Source organism: Schistosoma haematobium, chromosome 4 (genome assembly GCF_000699445.3).
Source record: "Schistosoma haematobium chromosome 4, whole genome shotgun sequence".
NCBI classification, from domain to species: domain Eukaryota; kingdom Metazoa; phylum Platyhelminthes; class Trematoda; order Strigeidida; family Schistosomatidae; genus Schistosoma; species Schistosoma haematobium.
In genome coordinates this window covers 39,165,455-39,191,566 of record NC_067199.1, presented here as the reverse complement: position 1 = coordinate 39,191,566, position 26,112 = coordinate 39,165,455, and the positions used below count along the sequence as shown (strand labels likewise).

The window sequence follows — 26,112 nt, the reverse complement described above, 5'->3', positions numbered from 1 at the left end:
CGTAGTCTTGAGGGTTTCTCTACATTCACCTAAAAAACGCTACTCATTTAAGCTTTTTGATATTATTGGATGGAGTGATGGTTAGACCATTTGACTTTCACCCGCAATCATGAACCTTGGTGGTTGAGAAACCGATTTACACTTACATATACTTGTTAAATTGGTGGTTGCAATTTGGTATACATCTATACATCTATTCTAGTCACAAACGATCATTCGTTCTCTATTCTTCCCATAATCTTTACAGGTTCTTTCTTATTTGTTATCACTAATTATCTTACAGTTTTTTTCATGGATGCACCTACTCAAGCTATTCTCTCCGCTTTCTCTATTGTTCTTGGACATGGGATTGGTGACCGACAAGCTGCTGAACAAAGTCTGACTGCATTGGAAGTTCTCGAAGGTCAGTTCAGTTTAATGTTACTATTTTGTTTTGTAGCACTTAGTGAATCTTTTTTTAATCACTAGTGGTTTGGACTGTAGTTATTTCGAATTACTACTTACAACAATTATGTACTGTTCTTTCACGATACGTTAAGAAAGAGTAGGTTTACAGAAATTTACTGCCTAGTGTGCTTTGGTAAAACTTGAATTGATGGTTACTTGTTGTTGAGTAATAATATAAATCCGTTGACTTCAGTAAAAGTTCAATAATTGTTGGTTATTTACTTCTCTGCCTAAAAAGAGTTTTGATTAGTCGACTAGGAAATGATTAGACAGATCACCTGTCTTGAATTCAGTTCGTTATCTATGCTAACACGAGTTTCCCCCCAATTCCATGGTACGGCCGAGCTTGTGTAGAGTCCGCTCTCCCTTTTGAAATGCTCTCACATGGCCAAGCATATACAGCCATCGCCAGGGAAGTCTTACTACCTTCTCGTGGCGGGGTTGTTGTTTACGAAATTGAGAGGACGAAAATCGAATGTCGGGCGCTTTAACCAGGTCGGTGGATATAGAGGATCCACCTAAGGGATTCGGTGCCTCCTTGCACCAATGTTTATGTGTTTAAATAAATAAATATAAATACGAGCTAGAGTATGATTCCACCTCTCTCGTCAATGTGACGATGATATATTAAATAGGATATTACGCTGATTTTTGTAATAAGTAGTGTAGGTACACTGACGGACTTCTTTTGGTCTGCTTTCCTTCCATGTTTAATCTTATAGAGGAAGTTTTAGGAAAATCTTTTGAAGATACAGCAGTTTATGTACTTAATGAAGGATATTTCGGAGTGACAAATGATTTATAAAATCAATTGACAAATCACGTAACTTTGACTTTTACCATTACCGGTACCAACAGTAAACTTGTTCACATTTCTTCCATCCTTGATGAATTCTAAACTCGTAGTAGCTGGAACACGACGTGAATCGTGTTGGTTCAAATTAAAGTTTCAAGTTCTTTTTTATAGCAAATAATTCACTCGCTATATATATATATATATATATATATATATATGCTATGTTTGAAGAGATTAGTTCGTCTAATCTGCGAACGGAACGAAGGCTCAGTGACACAATGACCAAATATGTACGTTACAAAATACCATGTTAAAAGAGGCGAACCAGTAACACTTAAGGTTCTCCCAAGTGGGAAGTATTACATGAAGGTGAAAATGTGTGCTTTTGGCACAAAAACAAGAAATTCAAATTTTCAAAATAGAATCACAAAAATAAGACATTTGACAAGTGAGTTCTGGGAATCTAACAAACCTGCTTCGGTTTGGGCACCCGGGCAGTATCACAACACACACACAAGTCAAGTGACTTGTTTGGCGCATATGTATTTGGTGCCCCTTTATACCAATATTTATGTGTTCGAATAAATAAATAAATAACAATATATTACTTAATTACTTACGCTTGCTACTCCTCATGGAGAAACATAGGCTGCCCCTCAGTGTTCTCCATCGAACTCTGTTCATCCTTTTCATGTCTACTTCGAGATCAACGGGTCGGATTACGTAAGAATTGGACGTGCACAGATCAAATCGTGACACTACGGATCATTGTTAAGCAATTACTTGAATGGGACTCGCCACTGTACATCAACGTCCTTGATTATGAGAAAGCATTCGATAGTGTGGATAGTAGAACATTTTGTAAACTTCTTCGACACTGTGTACCTGTGAAAATCGTCCACATCATCCGGAGTTCATACGACGGACTACACTGCAAAATGGTGCATGGAGGACAGCTGACAAATGCATTCCAAGTGAGAACTGGAGTCAGACAAGGCCACTTACTCTCTCTTTCTCTTTTGGTGTTTGACTGGATTATGAAGACCTTCACATCTCAGGGTAAGCACGGAATACAATGGATGCAACTAGACGATTTGAACTTCGCAGATGACCTGACCCTTCTATCCCACGAACAAATGCAGGTAAAAACAACCAGTGTAACAGAAGCCTCTGCAACACTATGCCTCAACATATATAAGTGAAGAAGAAAGATCCCCAAATACAACACGGAGAACACCAACCAAATCACACTTGATGGAGAAACCCTGGAAGAGATAGGATCTACCACGTACCTGGACAGCATCATCGATGAACAAGGAGGATCTGATGCAGATATAAAAGGCGAGGATTGGCAAAGCAAAGTCCGCATTCCCACAATTGAAGAACATATAGGACCCAAAACAACTGTCAACCAATAGCAAAGTCACGATCTTCAATACAAATGTCAAGACGGTGAGTTCTATTGTACGGGGCTGAAATTTCGAGAACTACTAAAACCATTATCAAAAAGGTACAAGTATTTATAAACAATTGTGTACGCAAAGTAGTCAATGTCCGTTGACCGGATATCATCAGCATCAACCTGTTGTGGGAGAGAACAAACCAGGTTCCAACTGATGATGAAATTAGGAAAAGACACTGGCGACGGATATGACATACATTACGGAAATCATCAAACTGGATCACGAAGCAAGCCCTAACTAGGAATCCTGGAGGGAAACGAAAAAAATGGTTGAAGAACACACTACGTCGGTACTTGGAAGCAGACATGAAAAGGATGAATGGCAACTGGAAAGGATTGTTCAGGACAGGGTTGGATGAAGAATGATGGTGGGTAGCCTATGCTCCTCCACGAGGAGTAACGGGCGTAGGTAAGTTCCGCCAAACCATTAGTATAATCTCGTTTTATGTTTATGTGCATTAGTAGCTTGATTATCAAGGAATCTAGAGTAAATACGAAAATATTGTTTATAAATCAATTATCAACAAGAATAGGTATTTGTCACCAGCTTAATCTATGTTCTAATTAGTAGTGTTTAGTTGTTAAATACCTCATACAGATCTGACCTCCCCCTAAATCATTTAGGATAATAGCCGTACTGGCGCTATTTATAGTAGTGTCACTTCCTAATGGACGTGTTGCACAAAAATTTATGAAATGCTGGTGCAGGTGTGTTCACTGGACTAGATAGTCTATCTGTAAAACTTTCATTAGCACTCTGAACAACGTCATCAGCGCCTGCCTCACGTAGAAGTCTACATTTATTCATTTTTATTATTGTATCTCTGTTCATTTTACAGACTACCCAATCAAAGTAGCAAATATATTTTTAAATGATCAACTTTGTGTTGAATTACGTCAGTTGGCTGGTATTACATTAAAGAATTATATAGCTGTACATTGGAGTGAAACATCTTGCATGTCATTTAAACCACCGGAAACATGTGATAATGTGAGTTGTTAGCCTCCTGATCTCTGGTTACTTTTTGCCATGGTTTATTAAAGATGTATTCATGATAATCAATTCCATAGCTTTTTAGAGGTGTTTCCTTACTAGCAACTTAATAGTAACGTTTACAATTAGTGCAAACGAAGGCTTCTTAAATTTCAGAAAGATTATTAATTTTATACAAGTTTTAAATATATTCTACTGATGGGTTCTATCATAAGTAAGACTTTTGTATGTGTATAGTTCTGGAATAAAACAGATATCTAAACTATTTTATTTAAACATTTTATCTCGACTTAATCAAAGAGAAGTTAAATATTTTTAGGTGGAATGCTTTTACTTGTATACTTCTTTGTTTTATTAAAGGCAAAATCCCTTATTCGACCTGGAATGTTACAGTTGTTAACTTCACCTCATCGATCAATTCGTGTGACAGCTGCTCATACAATCACTTTGATCGCTCAACATGATTGGCCAGAAATGTGGCCAGATTTATTTAATCAACTTATTACATTAATTCGACAATCATGTATGAATAATAATAATAATAATGATATCAATAAGAATACAGTACATGGAGTTTTACGTGTACTAACCGGTAAGTGATTATAACCGAGAATATTCTGTTTTTGTGAAGATTTGTTTATTAAGGAAGATTTTATCACTAACTGTCGAATTACCTGTAAAATACTGAACAGTCGCTTCATTTTTTATTCAGAGACTTTTCAATAGTAAGCATACAAACAATCCCAAATGGATTAAAACGACAATTTTCTGGCTTACTAGGGAATGTACAGTATTTATTCTAAAACCCCTCTTCACACATTTGTGTAGAAATGGTTTCCTTAAAATCACATGCTACTTACAAGTAGGTACGTTGCAAAGAGGAAATAAGATTCCATGACCGCCTAATTATCTTCCATAAAAGTTTGTATGCATCTCATTTTAAAGCCAGCTTCCAGCCATCGTCTCAGGTTCGGACCACGCCCCACCTACTTCTGTTTGGGCTACCATGTGGTATTATTTACCCTCACACTTAGAGTATGGCTCATATACAAGTACCTGGTGAATTGGTTAAGTTAATTAAAAGTTTCTTGTAAGTATCAGAGTCCCTAACAATGCTTCAACGACCCCTCTCATCGAACTCTTCAGTACAGTGAGTTGCCATTTAATGGTTTACACTTATAACTCCAGTCATTTCGAGATATTGCGCAACCATCTGGTGCGATTCGTGGTTAACTGCCTCATATTCCACATGGTTGCATACCTGGTTACGACTTTTCACTAGAACTGTGAATATTACCTCTCAAAATTAGGTATGAGTAAGCACATGATTCGGTTTGTCAAACAATTTACTCCTATTATTATAGAAGTAATGTAAAAATACCGAACTAACTTTAAATTTGAGTTGATCAACTTCATTTGTTAAGTTGTCCTAGTAATATATTCAGATTTATACATCAACATTTTTCGTGTTTAAAGTTCTAATTTATGCACTTTCAAAGTCTTAACCCTTTTAATTGACTACTTCAAGTTATTTTTAATGAAACTAAACAACACTGAATTTTGTTTTTCGGTTTAAACTTACAGAGGTTAGTTCTGATCTATCTGACCTTGACTTGCCTGTAGTTGGTCCATTTATTATGCCTGAACTATTGCGAATATATTCAGATAAACAGGTAATTTGCTTTTTGAGAATTAAAGTACTTAGCATATCGTTCTTATATAGCATCTTAGTTTACTCAAGTAAATAGTTATCTTGTGATTTTCTGTTTTTTTTAATTAGAAGTTTGTTTTGAATTAAAAATAACTTCTGGAGAAATTAAATGTTTGGATTGTTTGTAATAAGGGTCATAAATCCAATAGTACTTCTAGTCACTCCATCAGATTTCCAACTATTTACACCGTTTTAATAATAATACGCATAGCAATGGGAAATGACTCAAAATATCTCGTATGTTTGACAACATTGGAGACGATAATTTCTAGAATCATGCTTGTCGAATATGGTGGGCTGCTGTTTAGGAATCCTCACAATTCAGTTACCATTTTGACGATTAAATATGTTACGCTGATCATTTTTTAAGTGATTTATAACTTGGCCGAACACCAGGTTTGAAATTAACTCAATAATTGATTCAGGAAGATAATCTAGTTCGCTGTCATTAAACTATATGTTAGACAAATGTGCTTCTACTCAAGTCTTGACACTATATTACTACAGCGAGATGAAATTGCTGAGATAAATATCAGAGTAGTAGAAGTCATAGTTTATAAATGTAATCGTGTTAAGGTTAGTTGTCGTCGTTTGCCCCTGTCAATTATCACGTGACGAAGTCGCCAATCAGAATACTGGCTTATATGACGTTGTTCCTGTGCTAAACCAGTGACACGTCAATCAGCACTAGCAGCCTTGATTCAACTGTGAATCCTAATTTGTCCTCAAAAGAGTAACTTCTCGCCTAACCCTGCCTGTTGAGTCCGGAACACAATCCCAGCCTTCATTGCATCAGTATTATACTTCAGACGCATGTAGTGTATGTACCAACAGACCAGACTTCATCAAACCCTAAAATGAAAAATAAGAATTATAAAAGATCAAACCAAATGTGGCGGTTAGTGTGAGAGACTGTAACTAATAGGTTTGGAATACCTTGAGGATAGCAAATTTTATAATACTAGTCAATAGGTCAAAGGAAAACTTACGATAAAATAAATATAAATAATCTAGCTATTTAGTAGTTATACAATAAGAGTATATATAATAATAATCTATAAATAATACCCAGAAGTTATCCATAATTTAGTCTTCGGATACAACAACAGTAAAATTAATTAGGCAGAAAATATTGTCCTAGGACGACGGATAAATTCAATCTGTCAGTCGTTCAGAACATAGACCTGGCATATATGTATTTCGGTTCACGTCGTAATCTCGAGAGTCGATTTTCCTTGTGGGATTCGAACTCTAATCGTTCAACTTCCCAATCAGGTATGCAGGTCGCGACTGACCCTTTGAAGTACCAAGATATGTCAGTGTTAACATTGTAGACTGTGTAGTTGGGTAATACGTGTTCTAATCTTGCGGGGAACACCTCCAACTACTTTATATCTACTCGTATTATACGATTGTCCGTTTCATAATACTTTCGCTGAATTTATTTTTAATCATACCTTTGGCTTATCCTTTTTTTCTAGACATATGATCAGTCTACACGGCGGCGTGCTGTTATCACAATTGATAACCTCTTAAATATTGCTGTTATGTGCCAAAATGAGGTAGGTAGCAATTGATTTCTATTTAAGGAAATATGTGTATACTGTTGTTACTCGTTAAAATTCCCGTGAGATATACATTACGAAGTTTGATTGATCAAATAATTTTTGAACGGAGCATATTGAACATAAATGATCTAATGAAGGATTATGGATTGTGATGTGTACTAAACAGTGATTACATAGAATTATTTTGTGTTACAAAAATAAACTGTCATGTTTGATTATTTCATCATTATGAAGGATTTGAATTATACCGTTGTTGATATATTTGACTAAATTTCGATCAGTCTTTATTGGAATATATGTATTTTGTAAAGATTGTCTCGATATAGCTATTTTTCACAAGTTTTTATAGAATAGATGATTAGTAACTAGGATTATTGAAGTTTACAGTAGGACTCGAGTTCAGTAGTCTTTACTTCAAACGCCCATAATTTAATCCTGAATATTAACAACGGGATTACTCGAGACATTAGTAAAATTTGTATGAACAGCATACTCGTTGAATAAGTCCAATGGCTATCTAGACTCATTAGTTCGGTGAATAACAAGTTGGGCGTTTAAAGCGAAAGTTACTGGATCTAAGTTCTATTGTGAACAACAACATTGGGGATGCATCTTAATCCAGATAACCAATCGCAAATACAGTAATACTCACATCTTGGATTTTACAACTAGCCACAGATCATTTATTCTAATTAGCTTATATCTGATATTTAGATACCTAGTTATTGAATAAATAACTATTTAATATTTATCAGAAGGGGTTTTGTGGAGATTTTAGAAATTTCACTGATTGAAATCGTGAGTCAATTGAAGCTAGACCACCATGGAAAACCTGGAAGCACTGGACGGCCGTTTCGTCCTAGTATGGGGCTCCTCAGCAGTGCGCATCCACGAACCCAGGACCTATCAGTCTCGCACCAGGCGCTTATTGATATTTAACCATTACACCCTAGCTATACTTGTAAAGTTTACGACAAGATGTAAGTGAACTGTTGCGTAATATGAATGAAGTCTATATATATCTTTATTTGTCTACTATCATTTAACATAAAAAGATTTTGTTGTTGAAAATATTTCTTTTTGATCTATTTGTTTTCTATTTTTGTAATGCACTTCCGTTAAGGATATTTTAAATGACTTTGTTAATCGTTATATTTGTCCATCATTGGGAGCAATTATTAGTGATCTAACTACTTACGATGAAAATTCAACAATATCACAAGTATCACATAAAGGTGAACTTATACAAGTAAGAAACTTCTGGTTTCTTTTGTTTATTCTACATGCTTTAATTTTAACTCTCTTTTTAGTCACTACACATTACTCTATAAAATAATGGAGAAAATTTGTAGCTCAGATGAATACTTTCCTGGCGTTGAGTTTTCCGAGCTAGATGGTTTAATTTTGGTTCTTTGATTGTCATTCTAGATATCTTGAACATCTATTTCATGTTGAAGTGAGCTTTCTAGTTATTCCACAAATGTTATATCGGTTCATTCTGACGGCTTTGTTTGTGATTGGCTGTCTTCGTGGGTTTTGCTATGTTTATTTCTCTTTGGATTCACGTTGAATATCTTTGTTGTCTGACCTCTTCCGTATGTTTTTATACATTGGAATTCTTAAAGTTTCTCCGACTAAGAATTTTTGACGTTTCTCCAAACGAATCTATGTGCATAATTGTCTGCCTACATTGATGTCAGTGAAAACACATCATGTCGCCTCACCACTAATCTATGCTGCTTTATACGTAAAGGAATGGGGCGCCCATTTTGTTCAGTGTGATATCATGATCAGAAATATCATTCTATAGTTTACATCGCCGACTGACAATATATAGAGATCATCACTGAAAACCCGAAAGCGCTGTATAACTATTTTATCTCATTAGTAGGCTACTCGGTATACCAATGCTGATCAATTCATGTAACTCTTTTTTCCCTTCAGTTTGGCCAATGGGAACACGAGAAAAGCTACCTGATTTACTTTTTATTATTAAACAATAATTATAGGATATAAACACGCCATAAATGAGAAATCACAATCTGTTTATAACTAGGTTCAGTCAGTCAGTCAGTAACAACGTAGAACTTCGTACGTACGTACATCAGTTCGAGTTGCCACACCACATTAGCACAGAGATGCAGTTGTCGATTCAAATCCCTTAGTGGTAGAGGTAATAAGAGTATAAGCAGTAATCGGGAAGATTAGGGTTTGGAGATGTTACTTAAAGAGTATAATCCAGTGAAATAAATTTGGAAAGAGGAAAAAAGGGACATGAAGAATTCAGAAGATTAGAATTTGGGAGAACACAACGAGTGGATGCACCTGCGCCATTGCAAACGATTTTGAGCCATGTCATTCAGGGTCTCTAACCATCGGTTGCTATCATCTCGCGGTCCCCAACCAGATAGTCTACACGTACAAGTGCATAATTAATAAACCACGATTTATAGACGGTACAAAGTGTAACAACAGTTAAGGAGTCAAACAGAAACTTACAGATATGGTAATACAAAAGTATCATAATTCAAGTATGATGTTGTATTAATCAACATTTCTTTCATCAACAATTAAAAAGTCATATTTTAAAAGTCATATTTAACATTATTATTGAATAAAATTTATAAAGTCACTTAACTCACTCATTTTGTTGCCATTTCTTCAGCTTTTAATTACACTTTGCGTTGAAAATCGTAAATTTTTCTCGAATTTTCCTGGTTATAATATATCACAAATGATTAATATAGTGTTGAATTTGGTTATATCCTGTGTTAAACAATATACTGAATTGCAAATTGCTTCAAACTCTTCAAATGAAAAAGAAGAAGAATATGATTCTGATGGTGGGTTTCTTTTTATTAAAGCAAAACAAATCTATATATTATTTCTAGGGGTCTGAGCTATATTGTTGTTTGTATTCAGGACTGAGTTTTAATCAGGCTATATTGATATATGTGATTTCTGGGTGGATTGCTCCCATATAGCCATTTTGTGATGAGATTTATGAATAGATAGATTATGGTTTGCGTTGGAGTTCAAGATACACATTTCTTTGTATCTAGAACTTGTCAGGTGGGTGTTGATATCCATATTGGCATATGAAGGTACCTAAAGATACAGTGTTGGAGCCCATCGTTTTTCCGTTTTATATTCTGCTAGTTATGTACATGACAGTATACTATTGAACAATTGACCTTATTTTGATTCCTCTGTTTTCCTATCGTATAACTTTTCCGTTAAACTAAACTATAGTACCGATTTCGGAATACTCCTTAGTCCATGGGAAACAGCATTTATTAGTACCTGACTCTAAAAACCTGTAAGGTTAAGCAACATAGATATGTTTAGCTACTTTAAATTTTTTAAGAATTGAATAAATTCAGGTCTTAACTGAGCTTTACATAAGGTAACAATTAACTATCATAACGTTTTCAATTTGGTACAGTAACTCTCTTGTATTTGATTGGTTCAGTGTTGGTGTTGCCCGGATTTGTGTCGATTTTTAGATCTTTTTGATTAGACTAGTTTTCTTAAAAAGACAGCAAACCCTAATCAACTTAACGCAGTTTGGAATGGTTTGGATTATCCGGTTGTTGATACTTTGGTGATGTATTTTGTTGGTGTATAGACATCCTAGGCGGATCGCCTCGATACTAACTATTATGACACAAGTTGATATAGAATAGACGAAATGTAGTCAGCAGTTGAACTCGGAAAGTGCGTTTCGTTATAATTAGGACTCGCCAATTATATATACCTGTTAGCCACATTCCATCTTAATATAGTGAGCCAACAAGAAGTAGCTAGTTGAGAAGGTTACTTGATAGCAACCAGAAATGACCTGAAGGACAACTACACATCATTGGCTAAGAAATGGATTGGTTTTCTAAGAAGTAGAAATAAATATATAAAAATGAGTATTTAGGCATTTTTTCACTAGCCCTGTAGATTTTCTCTCCCACTTATCTTCTCGCTCAAGTAGTCAGTTTGGGGATTAACGGATAGCACTTTCTTAATCAGTATCAGATCTCGGACACTGCTCATCATAAGAGATTTATTCTTTATCAGTTTGTTTGCTATTGTAGTCTTGTATACATTGTGTTTAACATTATGTTCTGGTTGATAATCAGTAATCAGTATTACATCTACATAAAAGTAAACAGTTGGTATGCGTGCATAATTTGGTATACTCTTGATCAATTCTTAAAATAACCTGACAAATTCTTGATTCTATTCATTTAAACAGAAAACGGCAAATATGAATGAATTAATCATAATACAAAATAAAATCTACAATGGTTATGTTATTTTTATGTCATTAATGAATTGTTCAAAATTTCCCGTAGGTGCTTCTGTTTTAAATTTAAGATTAGGATGTGTATAGACAAATCGTAAAATATAATTTCAATTGAAATCCTAAAGCTTAACTCTTTCTTTAGACTTCAAAAATCTTAACCTTAATGTGTGAATTATGTTTTCGTCATTAAAGTTATTCTTCTGCTTTCGATAGGAACTTTGTTGTTTCTAATCGGCTTGAGATTTTTTTCAAATGTTTATCCATAATGTAATTGTGTGATGTAACTGTTTGATCCATTTTCTTGTGTTTATTCAATTACAGGTGAAATATTGGATTATGATACATTTGTTTATAGTATTTTACAATGTTTAACTAGTCTTATTTCGTCGAAATCCAGAAAATCTATGATAAAGTATCTTGATGAATTATGCTCTCAATTATGTCAACTTGTTCAACTACCAGAAAAAACAGTAAGTTGTTGACATGTTTATTGAGTCTTTTAACATCCAAATGTTTATGATGTGGTTTCCTAGTTATAGTAAACTATCTTGAAATCTCCTAGTTATAGAAACTTGTTTATAAAACAATCATACAGTTGGTATTATGTGATCATGGTAATAGTTAGTTGAGTTATAGAAAATGCAACTTTTTTCATCATCGACTTTTCGAATACACTGTAGCTGATATATTGACTAACATCTTTGTAGAATTACCGTTCTTATTTCCTGTCATTGTGTTGTTTACTCTGCTGATGTCGACAGATATAAGTTGTATATATCACCAATCGAAACTGGGATGCCTGGCGGCAGGAGGTTGAGAAAATCTAAGAGAAGTGAAGGAGAATCGAGAGTGACTGTTGAGCACACAGTCTTGGTTTAGCCAAAATAAACAATACAGTCTATTAACACAGGGAAAAACAGAGACATAAGTAACATACCGAACAGTAGCTAGAGCATAGGAAAATTGAGTCAACAAGGCAAATATTGTTTTATAATGAACATAAAATTGTGATTGGCGAATAAACAAGACATAGTCATACAAGGTCAAAGAAAGTTAATGTGGCGGTGGGCGTTCCACTTTATCATTGGTGAGTTCGTTTATTAATCACATTTTACAGGAACAACAGTCTGAGAAAATTGATGGATATTTTGCGAATGAAGTATTATTATGATTCTCACATTTTATCAACATATTCTGTAATGTTGTGTTAAAATACATTTGATTGTCTCCACTTGTGTTTTCGTTCATTACAATCGTATTTTGTGATACTTCAGAGAAAACAACCTCATATAAGACTGAATTTGATTGGCTAATTCGTATTATAGGTTAGATGAAGTAAATACCACTGAAATTTAAAATGTACGTTTTTTAAGAATTTATTAACTCGTATTCCGGTGGATCATTACATCCTCATCATGACTTGAATTAACACATGTTGATCTAATAAGCCGTATTCCAATAACAGTATTACTTCGAATGATGATTAGTAGTTGAATCCAGGAAGTGCTTTTTGTCCTACTCAGAGCTCGTTGGCTGAAAGTGCTACGCTCCCAATACTGATGCTCACAGGAAATCGAAATCACTACCAGTATGTCATCAAAAACTGACTAGGTCTTTTGTGAATATCAACAACAAGGAAATACAAACCTTCATAACTAATGATTCTCATGACTGTTGTTATCATTATTTGTTTTCTTAGACAATTTACAAAGCATTGTTAAAATTTTAAGTTTAATTTTAGGCTACAGCGTTGCTCATAACCATAACTTACACCTTTCTTCGTGATCACAAGTCGGCTTTCTTCATTCACTTTCTCACAGTATTTCCCCTCAACGCTCATCATTTTTCTAAAATTGATTCACATATTTTCTAGAGAATTCCATCACAATGAACCTGTCGTTAGATTCGCCGGAACTGCGCTGACGAGGTTGAATATAGAAAAAACATCGTCTTAACTCTTCGGGATATTTATAAATTAAGAAAATATAAATAATAAGCAGTTCTACAGCAAATAGTAATTAGTTTGTTTTAAACTCATATTCAAGGTAATTAACTCAACAACTACAATCAAATCCCGACTCAGGTACAACCATGACCAATTCAATATGGTCTAGCAGTTAGAACTATTGAGAAAACAATTAGTTTGTGTTTTATCCCGACGAGAATAACGAATGGTAACTATTGGGATCTATTTATGGACTAATACTTATAGTCTTTTTATTTGACCTATTCGTTTTTGTTATATGATTTACTATTCTCAATCTATTAGTCACAAATTCTCACAAGTACAACCACTTTTGTCTTGATCTTTTACAAATGTAATTTTTTTATTTTATGATGTGATGTGGTCTGTTTGGCTTGTATATAAGTCAAGTATGTTTGAAATATATGATTCTTGTCGCGGAGGCTGAAATTGACGTTCTGGACTTAGAAGGCAGGGTTAGGCGTACAAAGGACCAATCGGAACTCTAGGCTGCTCGTACTAGTCTATGCATCATTTGCTTGATCGTAAAAGTAAATATATCTAAATTGGCAATCGTATTTCGCGATAGTCGTATAAGCATAAGTACATAACAGTTTACATTTTGTTTAACCAGTAAAATACAAAAAATTGTTTAAATTCAAGTTACTTATAAGTAGCATAGTTACAATACACAAATTCTACGCTGGTTTCATCAACACATCTTTAAACCGAGAATTGTTACCAGTCGTTTTGATCCTATATGAACATTCTAAATCATTTCTTTCTTTCTTTCGTGTAATATTAAAGCTGGAAATTTGGTCCAACAGTATCGCTGAATATGTCGTTGATTCTGAAGAATTTCTTGGTTATTCCGTTCGTTTAGTTACTATGGATTTAATTAAGGTTAGTTCGGTGATTACAATCCAACAATACCATCGAATTTTACTAAATTACTAGCCTTTAATTAAGATATGGGACTTTTTTATTTCTGTTTTGTTGATTTAAACATATGTAGACATTTTATTTGTTTGTCAGTTTTCATTATTTTCTGTTTTATTACAGTAGATTTTGTCAGTAATGGTATGATATATATGGATTAGCGTAAAAGAATAGCGACGAATTTTCAACTAGTTTTTAAATAGTCAAGCTACAGTCTATCTAAATGGATGGTTTATGAAAAGAGGAACGTTAATATTTTAAAGTGTAAACATTTTACGTATATAATAAGTTTATTAAAATCTTCTACAAGTTACCCCTCGTGTTAATTGGGAAAAAAATAATGACACATCAATTCAGCATAGCTTATCCATCTTCTTTAACTCGTATAAGAACACAGGCAGGTTTTTAACAATTCTCATGTTGTTTCTGGCCAGGGTTAGATGTTTAGAGTTAGTGCTGACATTAATCATGATACGAAACGCTTTTCAGCCATACTGACGAATCCGTTTCGTTCAAAAATCCAAATGGGTGCCTTATATCTGGTTAGTTCATTCATAACGAACAGTGAAGTTGAGGAAACATTTCTGTGATGACATATTATATTATCATTACAGAGTTTCATTGATAAGGATTACGTTCGAGATCCTTGTAATACGGACGAAATTTATTGCGAACTTTAATGGTAAAGCGGTTGGCAGTCAGTACTTGAATAATAATGAGAAAAAAACCTGGAGAGAAGATAGGAATGCAGACGAAGCTTGGTACTCAACGAAGACCAAACAGTTGCTCGTTCAAATATAGTGCGAAATAATCAGTAAAATTCAAATGACATACTTATGTACCATATGAAGATTGTTTGATGCTTTGCAATATTCACTTTACGTAATCACTATCTACGTAAGTTGGTTGCATTTTTTATCACCACTGTGAATTATACTACTTTTTTATTGTTAGTAGTTGCAGACACTACATCGTAAATGATGTTTCTCAATGTTTACTTTTTTACTGACAGAAAATTGCATCTAAAGTTCACACTGGAGCTCAATTTATTAATTGTGCAATTAATAAAATGTTAATACTTTCAGAAAGTTTGCACAACGAAGGTGTTGTTTATTGGTAAGTGGTATGATTTGTTTCTTATTTTTGTACAAAATTTCTTGTCATATTTCATTGGAGTCGGTGTATTTTTTTCAGATGTTTAAAAACAAGTATTTTTAAGGTGGGTTCGTTCTAATTTTGCGGGCAATTCGATTTCAACTTCTATTGTCCGTGCTTTTCAATACCTGATAATCTAATAATATGGTTTCTTCAAAAGTTGCTATCCCTAATATCAGTATTCTTTAAACAACAGATTATTTAAAGTATTTAAGAATTTATGGATCGTTGAATACTGAACACTATACCTTCACTTAAAATATGACTTTGATTAACTTAATTTAGTTTAATGAAGTTTGAACACGTGTAATAATTACTATTTTTCATGTGTTCTGGAAATCCTTAGTTGTGTGATCCCCCCAATTTATGTACTAGTTTAGATTTAAGGCTTTGTTGTTTCCAATTCTGCTGATAACATAGAAGTAAACACTTCCGGGTTTTCAATGGTGGTCTAACATCAGTCTCAATCAAAAACAAAGTATTCTGTTTGGGTGGTTTTCAGTGTCATACAAATTTGTTGTGACCTGAAAATAGTGTACTTTCACAGCATTCCTTATCGTCGTAAGAAATTAGTATGGTTAAGAGCTGCTAAGATTGTGGTGCGTGCTACTTATATTGACATAAGTAGTATATAACGCGAGTCAGGAATGTAATGTCTGACAGCGGAAGATTGGGAAGATCAAGAAAGGAAGAACGGGAGTACAAAGTAATTAGTATAGAAATGCAAGAACAATGAAGTCCGAGCCTGTTGTACACTTCATTGATAATAGGCAGACAATGATAATATTCTATAATATTATAATCTATCATAATATACAGTTTTCTCTTTTGATCTCTTTTTGTAATACATGGATTATAACATTTCTATAGGTTTGAGAATTAAAATTTTATGTCAAACTGTACTTTCTCATCATACCGTACAGTTAATATTTTCCTATGGTTTACTCTACTTTATTTACAATCAGTCTTTTATTTTATAGTATTGGTTTTCCTACAACCTGAAGTACAACTTAGTATTTTTAATGTTAAATTAACCTTTTTAACTTTAATAATATATAAGTATATACTGAGTATCTGAAATTCTTCAGAAAGACTTATGTAATTTCCGACACATGACGGTTTTGAAGTTTCACTGAAAGTTATGATAGATGGAATCTACACACTCTAAACTTTTTATGTTGTTCCTTATTGTTTCACTGAAGTGAATCTTTCCTGAAAATGATCTCTTTTCATAGCTAATATCATGCAGTGATTCTAGTTTTAAGAAATCATTGAATGTCACGAAGCTATTTCATCATACCATAAAGGATTCCTTAGTGACAATAATTATCCACAAACCTATCGGGGGTCGAACCCAAGACCTCTATTTTTTTACTGTTTATTAAAACTTCACTGTTTATTTTTTTCTTTTTGTTTTCTTCTGTAGGTGGAAATTACTTGAAGCCTGCCTTTATATCAGTGGTAATTTAGCTTCAAATTCTATCAATATATTCAGTCATAACAATAGATCAATTCATCAAACTTTAAACAATACGTCCAATTCATGTTTCATTGAGTTCGATGTATTTTATACACATTATTTAAAACCAAGTTTAGGACAAAGTGGTTAGTACTTCATTTGAAGATTTACCTTATGTTTTAATTAACCATTGATAGCATATATTGTTGTTTTTTTAAACAATTTACAAGTTCATTATATTGTTTAACATCTACTTCAAATATTCTCAGAATTGGTCAGTTATGAATAATGGCTAGAAACAATTAAATATTTATAAAGCCTACCATTCATTGGTGTGGATATATTGTGAGTAGAAGACACTCGTAAGCTACTAGTATTTGACCACAGATGCCTTAGAAGTATTGCTGGCGTCTGCTGGGATCACCGAGTAAGTAATAGGGAGGTTAGACGCAGGGTATTAGGAAATGATGGTAAATCAATTGATGAGGTTGTGAATCTTCATCGACTGAGATGGTTGGGCCACGTGTTATGTATGCCTGAACACCGATTACCACGACACGCAATCTGACTAGTGTTGGGAATGGTTGTAAGAAAGTTAGGGGCGGTCAAACCAAAACGTGGCATCAGTGCTTGAAGTCACTAACTTGTAGCGTGAGCCATGTTGGTAGATGCAGACTACTTGGTTGGGGACCGCGTGACTCGTAACCAATGGTTGGAGACTGTGGGTGACATGGCTCGGAATCGATCACAATGGCGTCGGTGTATACACTGTCTTCCCTTAAACTAAGAGATTAAAATCGCTTCATATCTTTCTTTCTACAAACTAATTCTTTCTTCCTGTACTGTATCCTTGTATGGAATCTTTCTTTTATATATTACCACCTCTGAATTAACTACATTTATGAATTCGTTGTCCATCCTGTTGTGTTAATGAGGTATGGCAACTTGGACCAATGCATATGTGTGCCTGGTCCTACGTTGCAGCTGACTGACTGACTGACTATTATATGAAAATTAGTTGTCTTGTTATAGTTTTGAAGAAAATCGACTCAGTAAATTCATAGTTGTTAGGCATTATTTACTTAACTCATGGTTTATTATGGACCTCAAATATGTTGATTGTTTCCTATCAAAAATGGATATGATCAAGGCGAATTTAAATCATTTTTTGTCAAAAATGTTTTATTATTCTGCTAATTCACACTTTCTTTGCTGATGGTCGAATTGAAAACTGTAATTTTTTTAACGAAGTTTCAAATCTGTTATCGTCCTACATTCATAAGTACTTGTTTATTCACTTTATAATAGATTTTTATTTTTACAAGAGTTTTAAACTTGAGAATTATTTTGCTTACTTGTTGTGCAGACATCTGATATTTTGATAATAATAATAATATTAATAAAGTACGTTATCGTTTACTCTTCCTCTCTCTCTCCCTCTTATCTGATTAGACAGTTTGAAGTAACTTTTGGTAAATCCATTGATATTGTTATATCTAGAGCTTATATTTTTGATATACCGCGTATAACTTGAGTACTAGAACACTAGAACCCTTCCAAGTCTCAATGAGAAGACAGAAGGCTAGTGAAAGAAATGTTATTCCAGACAGTGTCGACGATCCTAGTCGAAAATACACTCATTTTGTATATTGATTGTACACACACTTTGATTCATAATTAGGATGAAATCACATATAGAGCATAGTTCATGTCAATGGAATACAAGAATATCGTATATTATACAGAATAAAATATCATACGAGAAAAGAAAATCGAATACTACATTGAATGTTCATCATATTGAATCAGATAGGAAGTAATACTACACAAAACTCATAATGAGTTAATCAATCGAAAATTGACTTTTCTTTCCATCTTATCAACTATATGCTAGATTAATAGTTTACTTCAAATAATATTCAATTCCTATTGTTACATTCTATTAAATCAACATTATTTTTTTCTTCACAACAACATACCGTTTAATTTACTCTAGTTAACCTGTATTAACTTGTCAACAAACAATTGTGTATACATATATATGATTGTTTACTTTTATTATTCTATTTTTATAAATGATAAAATTAAAGATTGTTATTTATATCGATTGATTATACTTGAGGTGAATATCATATTTTTCTTACTTCTAAAATCTTATTTTAAAGCAATTCATCTGACTATTTCATGTTATACAACCGACTATTTCAATTATTTCTTTTTAAGATTATTCATCACGTTCCTTTTATTCACTTGTTACTAGGAGTATCTCTTTTTTGAGTTATTTAAAAGCGAGGAAAAAAATCACCTTTTTAACTTTGATAATAAAAATTATTTTACTCAATTTTTTGTTGTTGTTCAGGAAATATTGTTTTATTTATACATTCTCAGTTGAAATGATATGCATGCATTGTTTACATTCTTTAATATAAATTATTTTATCAGTTTAGGGGTTGTGGAGTTTGTTAAGTTTTTGATTGAGATCATGAACCGATTGAAGTTAGACCATCATTGAAAACCTGGAAGCACTAGACGGCCTTTTCGTTTTATTGTGGGACTCCTCAACAGTGCGCATTCACGATCCCACTCGCTGGATTCGAACCCAGAGCCTTCAGTCTCGCGCGCGAATGATTAACCTACTGGACCACTGAGTCGGCATTCAACGGTCTCGATGTCTAACCTCAACCAATTATTTTAAAGAATATTGTGTTTTTTTATGATTAAAATTGTTCCTTCTTTTCTTTTACTTTGATTTTATAGATTTTCCATTTCTGCAAGCAACAGCACTTCGTTGTATGTCTCATTTGTATGAAGCTAATATTATTAATGAATCTCAAGCACAATGGTAAGCGTCTATATCATTGATAATACACATTCACAACTCTTTTATCCACTATTAAATTCAATAGTCTACAGTGTGGATATGTTTTCTTTTGAAATAGAGAAAGTGATCTTCCATAAGTTTTGTTAATTTTCTTTTGAATAATTACTATTATAAATAATGGATCAATAATCCTTGTTACTGTTGTAGATTCAGAATTTTATATATTGCCTGTTTGGTGTAAGTAAGGTCACTTGATTATAAGATCCACCCTTTACTTGTTAAAAACCAATTACCTTTCTCTTTGTCCAATAGCATAATGACTGTGAACGTTAACCGATATCCTTTTGATCTATGCTTCTCATTTTATCCACTCTGGTCAATAAAAAAATCTAGTAGACAGAATTACTTACGACTACATAGTAAAATTTATAGTACTTCTCGATTGAATAGTCTTAAAAGTTCCATCTCACAATTATTCACTCCGGTTTTACAAATACACTTTTTAGTCGATTGGTAGTTTTCAATTTTGATTAAATTCTACCAACATGTAGATAATAAATGTCGGACAGAGTGAGGACTTTCAGTGCATCGAGGCACGGAGTTGGCAGAGCACTTGGAATCCGATTACGAAGACTGTTCAGATAGCAGAACACACCAAGAAATGCCAATGGACGGTTGAAGGCTATGTATATTTATGAGTATAAATATATATTCCTCCTGCCTATTGTCGTGTTTTACATAATTACTTTCTCCACGTTTTCATTTCATTTCTCAATTCGAAACACTAGTGTGAAGAAATTAAGATTTTATGCTTTAATGAACAAATTCTCAATTGTTCAAATAAATTATTACAAATCGATAAATAAAATACGATATGTTGTGTGGTTGAAAGAACAAAAATGTTTGTTTACAACACCGTCTTATTGATGTGTGAATACCCTATATCTTCTCTCCCCCAGTTAAACTTAAACGCGAAAATAAGACAGTTACCTGGTAGAATAAGATTTTATTGCTAACAAAATATGAATATAAAAATTGTTATGATTAAATAGTGCAGGCGATTTCAAGGGGCGATTTTTTAAAGTCCCCTCCAACCCGCACACAAATCAAGTGACTTATGTGGCACATATGTATTCGATGCCCCTTTGTACCAATATTTATGTGTTCAAAATAAATTAATACACCGATCATGAAATAATGTAGCATCTAGCTATACACCAACATTGATAAAACTATGATATTTTGTTTGAATTATTTCATGTATTTTACTATAATATATTAAAGTTTTTATTTATTTCCTGTCTACTTTCTGCGGCTCCCGACTATTGGAATTAAACTTGAAACATTCTTTTATCATTGTTCAACAGCTAATTAAGGCGTCATATGAATTAGATATGTAATTCAGTTGATATTTCTTTTTTGAATCTTGTCTAGATTTTATACGTCATCACGACGTTACTGTGTTTTGTTACACACTTTCTTCAACTTGTTAACTATCCAAATATATTTATAGCTTGGTGTCGATGTTTGTTAACATTGTCGGTCTTAATTGAATAATGGAATTTTCTTCAAGCTCTTAGCTCTTGGTCTTCTAGCCACAGATCAAATCAGGTTTTACTTTTGTATACCCAAGTGTGAACTCTTCTTATTCGACGAATTTTTCCAATGTGTGTTTGTTCTAGTTATAAACTTTAAAAAAATGACGGGAATTCATGACTCCTACCAAGTATTACAATATTCAGCATAACGTTTCTTGGTCAATCGACTCTTCTTCCCTGTACTATCTGTGATTCTGAGTGGTTACCGGGTCGATTATACTATAGTAAGAATAGATTTGTGCTAATAAAACGGACAATTTGACAACAAATACCTTGGAATAGCTCTAGAACATTTTATTTTTGTGGGTTATGGAATATCAGAAAATAATAGCTAGTCCGTAATTGTGAATAACTAATATTTGGGAAAATAATCACTTTATATGCATTTTTAAGTTGGTTGTTCAATTAAATTACTCCGACCACATAACAGTTTCAATCAAACTCTGGTATACGGGAACCGGTAATTCATCCACTTTCTATCTTTGAGCTCTATATTTTTACAAGCGTTTTGAAACTTAATAGCGTTTATAAACTATATAAAGCAGTGGTTTAGTAATTACAATGTTCTACTTTCAACCACTAGGTCACAGTTTCAATTCCCGCTCCACTTCAGTTTGTGAGATCGTGTAGCATCGCCAGTTCTCACACATAAACTAAGTTGCTTAAAGTAGAGTACACCGATCTGTACTTGCTAAATGATTTGAGTTATATCATATTTTTACAAATCAGTTTTATTTTAGTTCTCGATTCTTCATTAAATTTACGTCTATTTATTTTTAGCTTTCCAAGTCTACTTTCGAACGCAATGTCTGCTACACAATCATCGATATTGAAAATTTCTGCTATGCATTCACTTGACACTCTTCGTGCAAATGAAAACAACATAAAGAAGCCAATGGAGACTAATACAACAACGTTTGTCACATCGTCATCTGTATTTATTACAAATTATATTGTACCGCATTTGCCTAATTTAATATCGAATTTATTGGAGTGTTTATCTACTTTCGGTGAACCGGTTTTAGATGTTGGTCTATGTGGATTATATAAATTGTTATGTGTTGATTTAAATCAATTTACTCAATCAATTATTACACAAATAATTCCTATTATGGTAGGATTATTTAAGCACTGTTTCGGTGGTAAGGTTTCTCTTGTGTTTTGCCTTTTTGAAATAGTGTGTGTTATGTTTCTTGATATATTTCGAGACGTTAATCGACGTCACGTGTTAAATTCTCCAGTAAGTATTCAGATTATAAAATTCCCGCTTCTCATCTCCTATTCCGATCAAAACCTGAAGTCCTTAGATCTGAGCGGTAATACTTTCTGGTTACCACGATCGACCTTGAGATAATATAATCTACACACATATCGTTCTTTATCCTCCGTTTTGAATTCTAAGAGAAATCTAGAACCATGTTTCTATTATTACTATTATATTTCAATCACCCAACTGGTACAGCACAACATCACTCTCAAACACTCATTAGATTCCTATACACGAAATATTAGACTGCACAGCGTAGCAAATAATCATAGTTTAAACACAATCATGCCATAAATGGCTGAAAACAATGCAAACAGTATGTAATTAATTAGAAATAATTCAGTGATCGTATCACGTATAACAATAGTTGATATGTTCACTGGAAGCCTACAATGAATTAAATGTAGATATACAATGATATAGTTATCTACTTACTGCACAGTAGAAATATGAAAGATATATAGAATAGTCCGAAAATTTCTAACGTTTTTAGTACATATTCCGCCACAACATTTTTACTTCTTGTAAACACTTCGACTTCTCATATTTCGGATTGGATATGAAGCATCAGAAGCATAATTATATCAGTTATAAAAAACACAAAACCTGGCGCATATTTGTATCATTTCAAGTTGTCACACTATATAATATTATCAGGAGAAATGTTAGAGTAGTAACAGTATCAGTTATAAAGGAAAACATTGTTCGTATAGAATATGATTCAATAATAAAGAATGAATTTGCAGAATAAAAAGTATAAGTATTTTGAGACAGGGTGTATTCATCTATTCTTTCATCAATCATTATAGACTGGGCTTAGTTAAACAACCATTAAAAACTGGAATGGACTGAACCATTGCTTCGTCCTTATGTTGAACTCTTTATCAACTCACATCCACAATACTACCGGAAGGTAAAACCAAAATAGAGTAAGTAATTGCATACTTGGATAAACTAGCTGTTCTTTGCTTCCTGGTTTTCAGCGGCTGTCTAAGATCAATCCGTGATATGAACAATAAAATTCAACAATCTCCACTAATTTCTTCATGTTAATAGTTAACTTAATTAGTATTACTAGCATTATGACGAACTTCCAATATCTTTATTATTATTATTAATTATTATTATTGTTATTAATTATTATTATTAATTATTATTATTAGACTATATGCTATCCTGTTATCGTTCCATATTTCTCCTCTTCTAGTCGCTACAACACTTTCGTATTACACAAGAATAATCCGTGTTCTCTATAAAGTTGCCAGTTCAAATAAAGAATCAATTGAAGCCATTGAAAATGCACTTCTACCTACTTTAATTACTTATTTAGAAAATCATGAAGTATCAGAGAGTGGAGATATTGAAGTAAGCACAAGGGAATGGTGGTTTTATTTCGATAATTTTTTTTATTGTTAACCAGTTAATATAACAGGAAAGTAAATGTATTTTCTCCTTTTCATCATATATTACTTTAATATGATAATACAACTGATGATCAAGGTTATGCTACTAACTAGACTGGATTCTTGACCGATGGGGTATATATAGACTGGATCAGGTACACGATTCACTAGCAGTTATACAGAACTTGAGTATACGCTAAACGCTGCTTTATTCAACCCATTTACAACTTTCTATACTTAGTGAGTTTAGAGTAGAAATCAGTAATACAGAAGGAAATTATATATCTAATAGTCTGTATACTTAGTTTCTGTTTGTACACATACAGTGGCTAATAACACATACTTTCACTAGCAACACGTCACTGTTGCATATTCCCTTATGATCCCTTTTAAAGGTTTGTGTATCAAGTTGAATTGATATGTATAATTGTTACAAGGCTTTTATTTGAACGGCTTTTTGGATTACTAAGCGGACAAATGCAATGCTAACCGATAGATGATGATGAAGTATGTATTGTAATACGAAATGGTCAAGGAACAGCTGGTCACAAGATGGAATAATTGACATAAACCAGTGTAATCGACATTTCAAAATGATTGATTTTATCCCTATTACCACCGTTACAAATTAATCTTTAATGGTTTGTACCTCAAGGACGTTTGGCAATTAATTGTTAATTAATTATTAACAGATGAAGTGCGCTGAATCATACACATGAGGCTCCTCCTTAATAAACTAATAAATAAGTGTTCTCTTCTAAGAAAATTACTCATGTACAAACTATTGAACACAAACATATCAGTAGCAACTTTTAAGTCATTCACTCTCTGATAGAATTCATCCCTTGAATTATCAAGCTTGATTCTTCTTTGATCAGACTATAACGGCATATTTATTGTTCTTAACTATGAAACTGTGTTCTATGTTAATGAGTTCTGTAGTTCTTTATTGTTAATAACATGTACTGGTATAAATGGGTATCGAAATCATTATACACCACAGAAATAACAAAATTAGATTGTGAGGAGCTTGAGGAAGGACAGCGAGCGTATTCACAATAAATAATGGATAGAAAAAAGTGGTCGAGAATAGTTGATAGCAAGGGAGACATTTCAGTTAAAAGCACAGTCATGAAAAGCTTCTTTCAGTTAAGGGGCTCCCTCACAATTTTATAAAGCGTGTAAAAAAAATTACAACCAGGTTTCCGTTGGCTTCCGTTCCGGTCTATGTTTGATAACACTGTTTCAAGCCACTGAGTTTCATAATCTCCAGGACCTTATTCAGAGATTCGTGATGAACTGACCTATAGCAGTCCTACACGGCTTAGTTTTATATCACGCCGCCATGACACAAATTGATCGTTTCCCTCTACCTTTTTCAGCCAATCCTTGATTCGGCAAATAATGCACTATGTGAAAGTCACTTGTACGACATTTGTAACACATATCCAATTCATCAAAGCTGGTAATTCAAAATAGTGATACCAGTTGTATTTTTGTTACAGCACCCGAGCACACATTGCCAAGCCTCAATATTGCTAACATGATGTTTCTACTGAATGTCGGCACAACCACTGAACGTAGAAAGTCCTCGGAAAAGCCAACTTTCCAAAACATACAACAGTGGGCTTCTTACTGACATGTATATTTGATCCGTTACAGACGGACTGACATCATGATGAAATCAAGGATGACCCGGATTGGTATAATTCGCTTTGACTTTCACCATGTAAATAAATTTATCTCAGCTGTCATACCACCAGCGCCAGTAGGGCGAAATGACTGCTCGGTACTCTCCAGGCTTTGGCGTTACCCTTAACTAAAATAATTCTGTAAAGAATACGACTTACAAATTAAATCAATCACCACATATTCACTTTATCAATAACACTAAATGATTATCTCGAATACATTATTGCCTTACGTATGACAATCTGTCGTCTGCTTTTAAATTTTCGAATTTGAATTCGTGGGTCAATCTAAGCTAGACCACTACTAAAATCCCGGAAGCACTGGACGTGCACAACAGTGCACATCCATGATCCCGCATACGGGACTAGAACCCAGGACCTTCAGTCTCACTTGCGAAGGCTTAACCCTTAAACCACTGAGCTGGCGTGCAACGTTGTCAAGGTCTAACTTCAATCGATCCATGGTAAATTTCACTGACAATAAACTGAAAACACCTTTCAGTATCTAAGTTATGTTTATTTATAAAGAAATCTGAACACT

At 33.5% G+C, this 26,112-nt stretch overlaps 1 protein-coding gene across 1 annotated transcript in view; it reads left to right on the top strand.

Moving 5' to 3' along the window:
- Positions 1-282: 282 nt before the first annotated feature.
- Positions 283-26,112, top strand: part of IPO9 (Importin 9) — a 66,811-nt gene continuing 40,981 nt past the window's right edge. The window contains exons 1-14 of the mRNA XM_051216368.1: positions 283-403; positions 3,545-3,696; positions 4,060-4,291; positions 5,284-5,372; positions 6,892-6,972; positions 8,102-8,227; positions 9,644-9,821; positions 11,597-11,745; positions 14,046-14,141; positions 15,190-15,293; positions 16,759-16,937; positions 19,549-19,633; positions 21,991-22,352; positions 23,685-23,842. Coding sequence (XP_051066955.1) covers positions 4,174-4,291; positions 5,284-5,372; positions 6,892-6,972; positions 8,102-8,227; positions 9,644-9,821; positions 11,597-11,745; positions 14,046-14,141; positions 15,190-15,293; positions 16,759-16,937; positions 19,549-19,633; positions 21,991-22,352; positions 23,685-23,842 — 1,725 coding nt within the window. The 5' untranslated portion in view covers positions 283-403; positions 3,545-3,696; positions 4,060-4,173. The remainder of the gene's footprint in view (positions 404-3,544; positions 3,697-4,059; positions 4,292-5,283; positions 5,373-6,891; positions 6,973-8,101; positions 8,228-9,643; positions 9,822-11,596; positions 11,746-14,045; positions 14,142-15,189; positions 15,294-16,758; positions 16,938-19,548; positions 19,634-21,990; positions 22,353-23,684; positions 23,843-26,112) is intronic.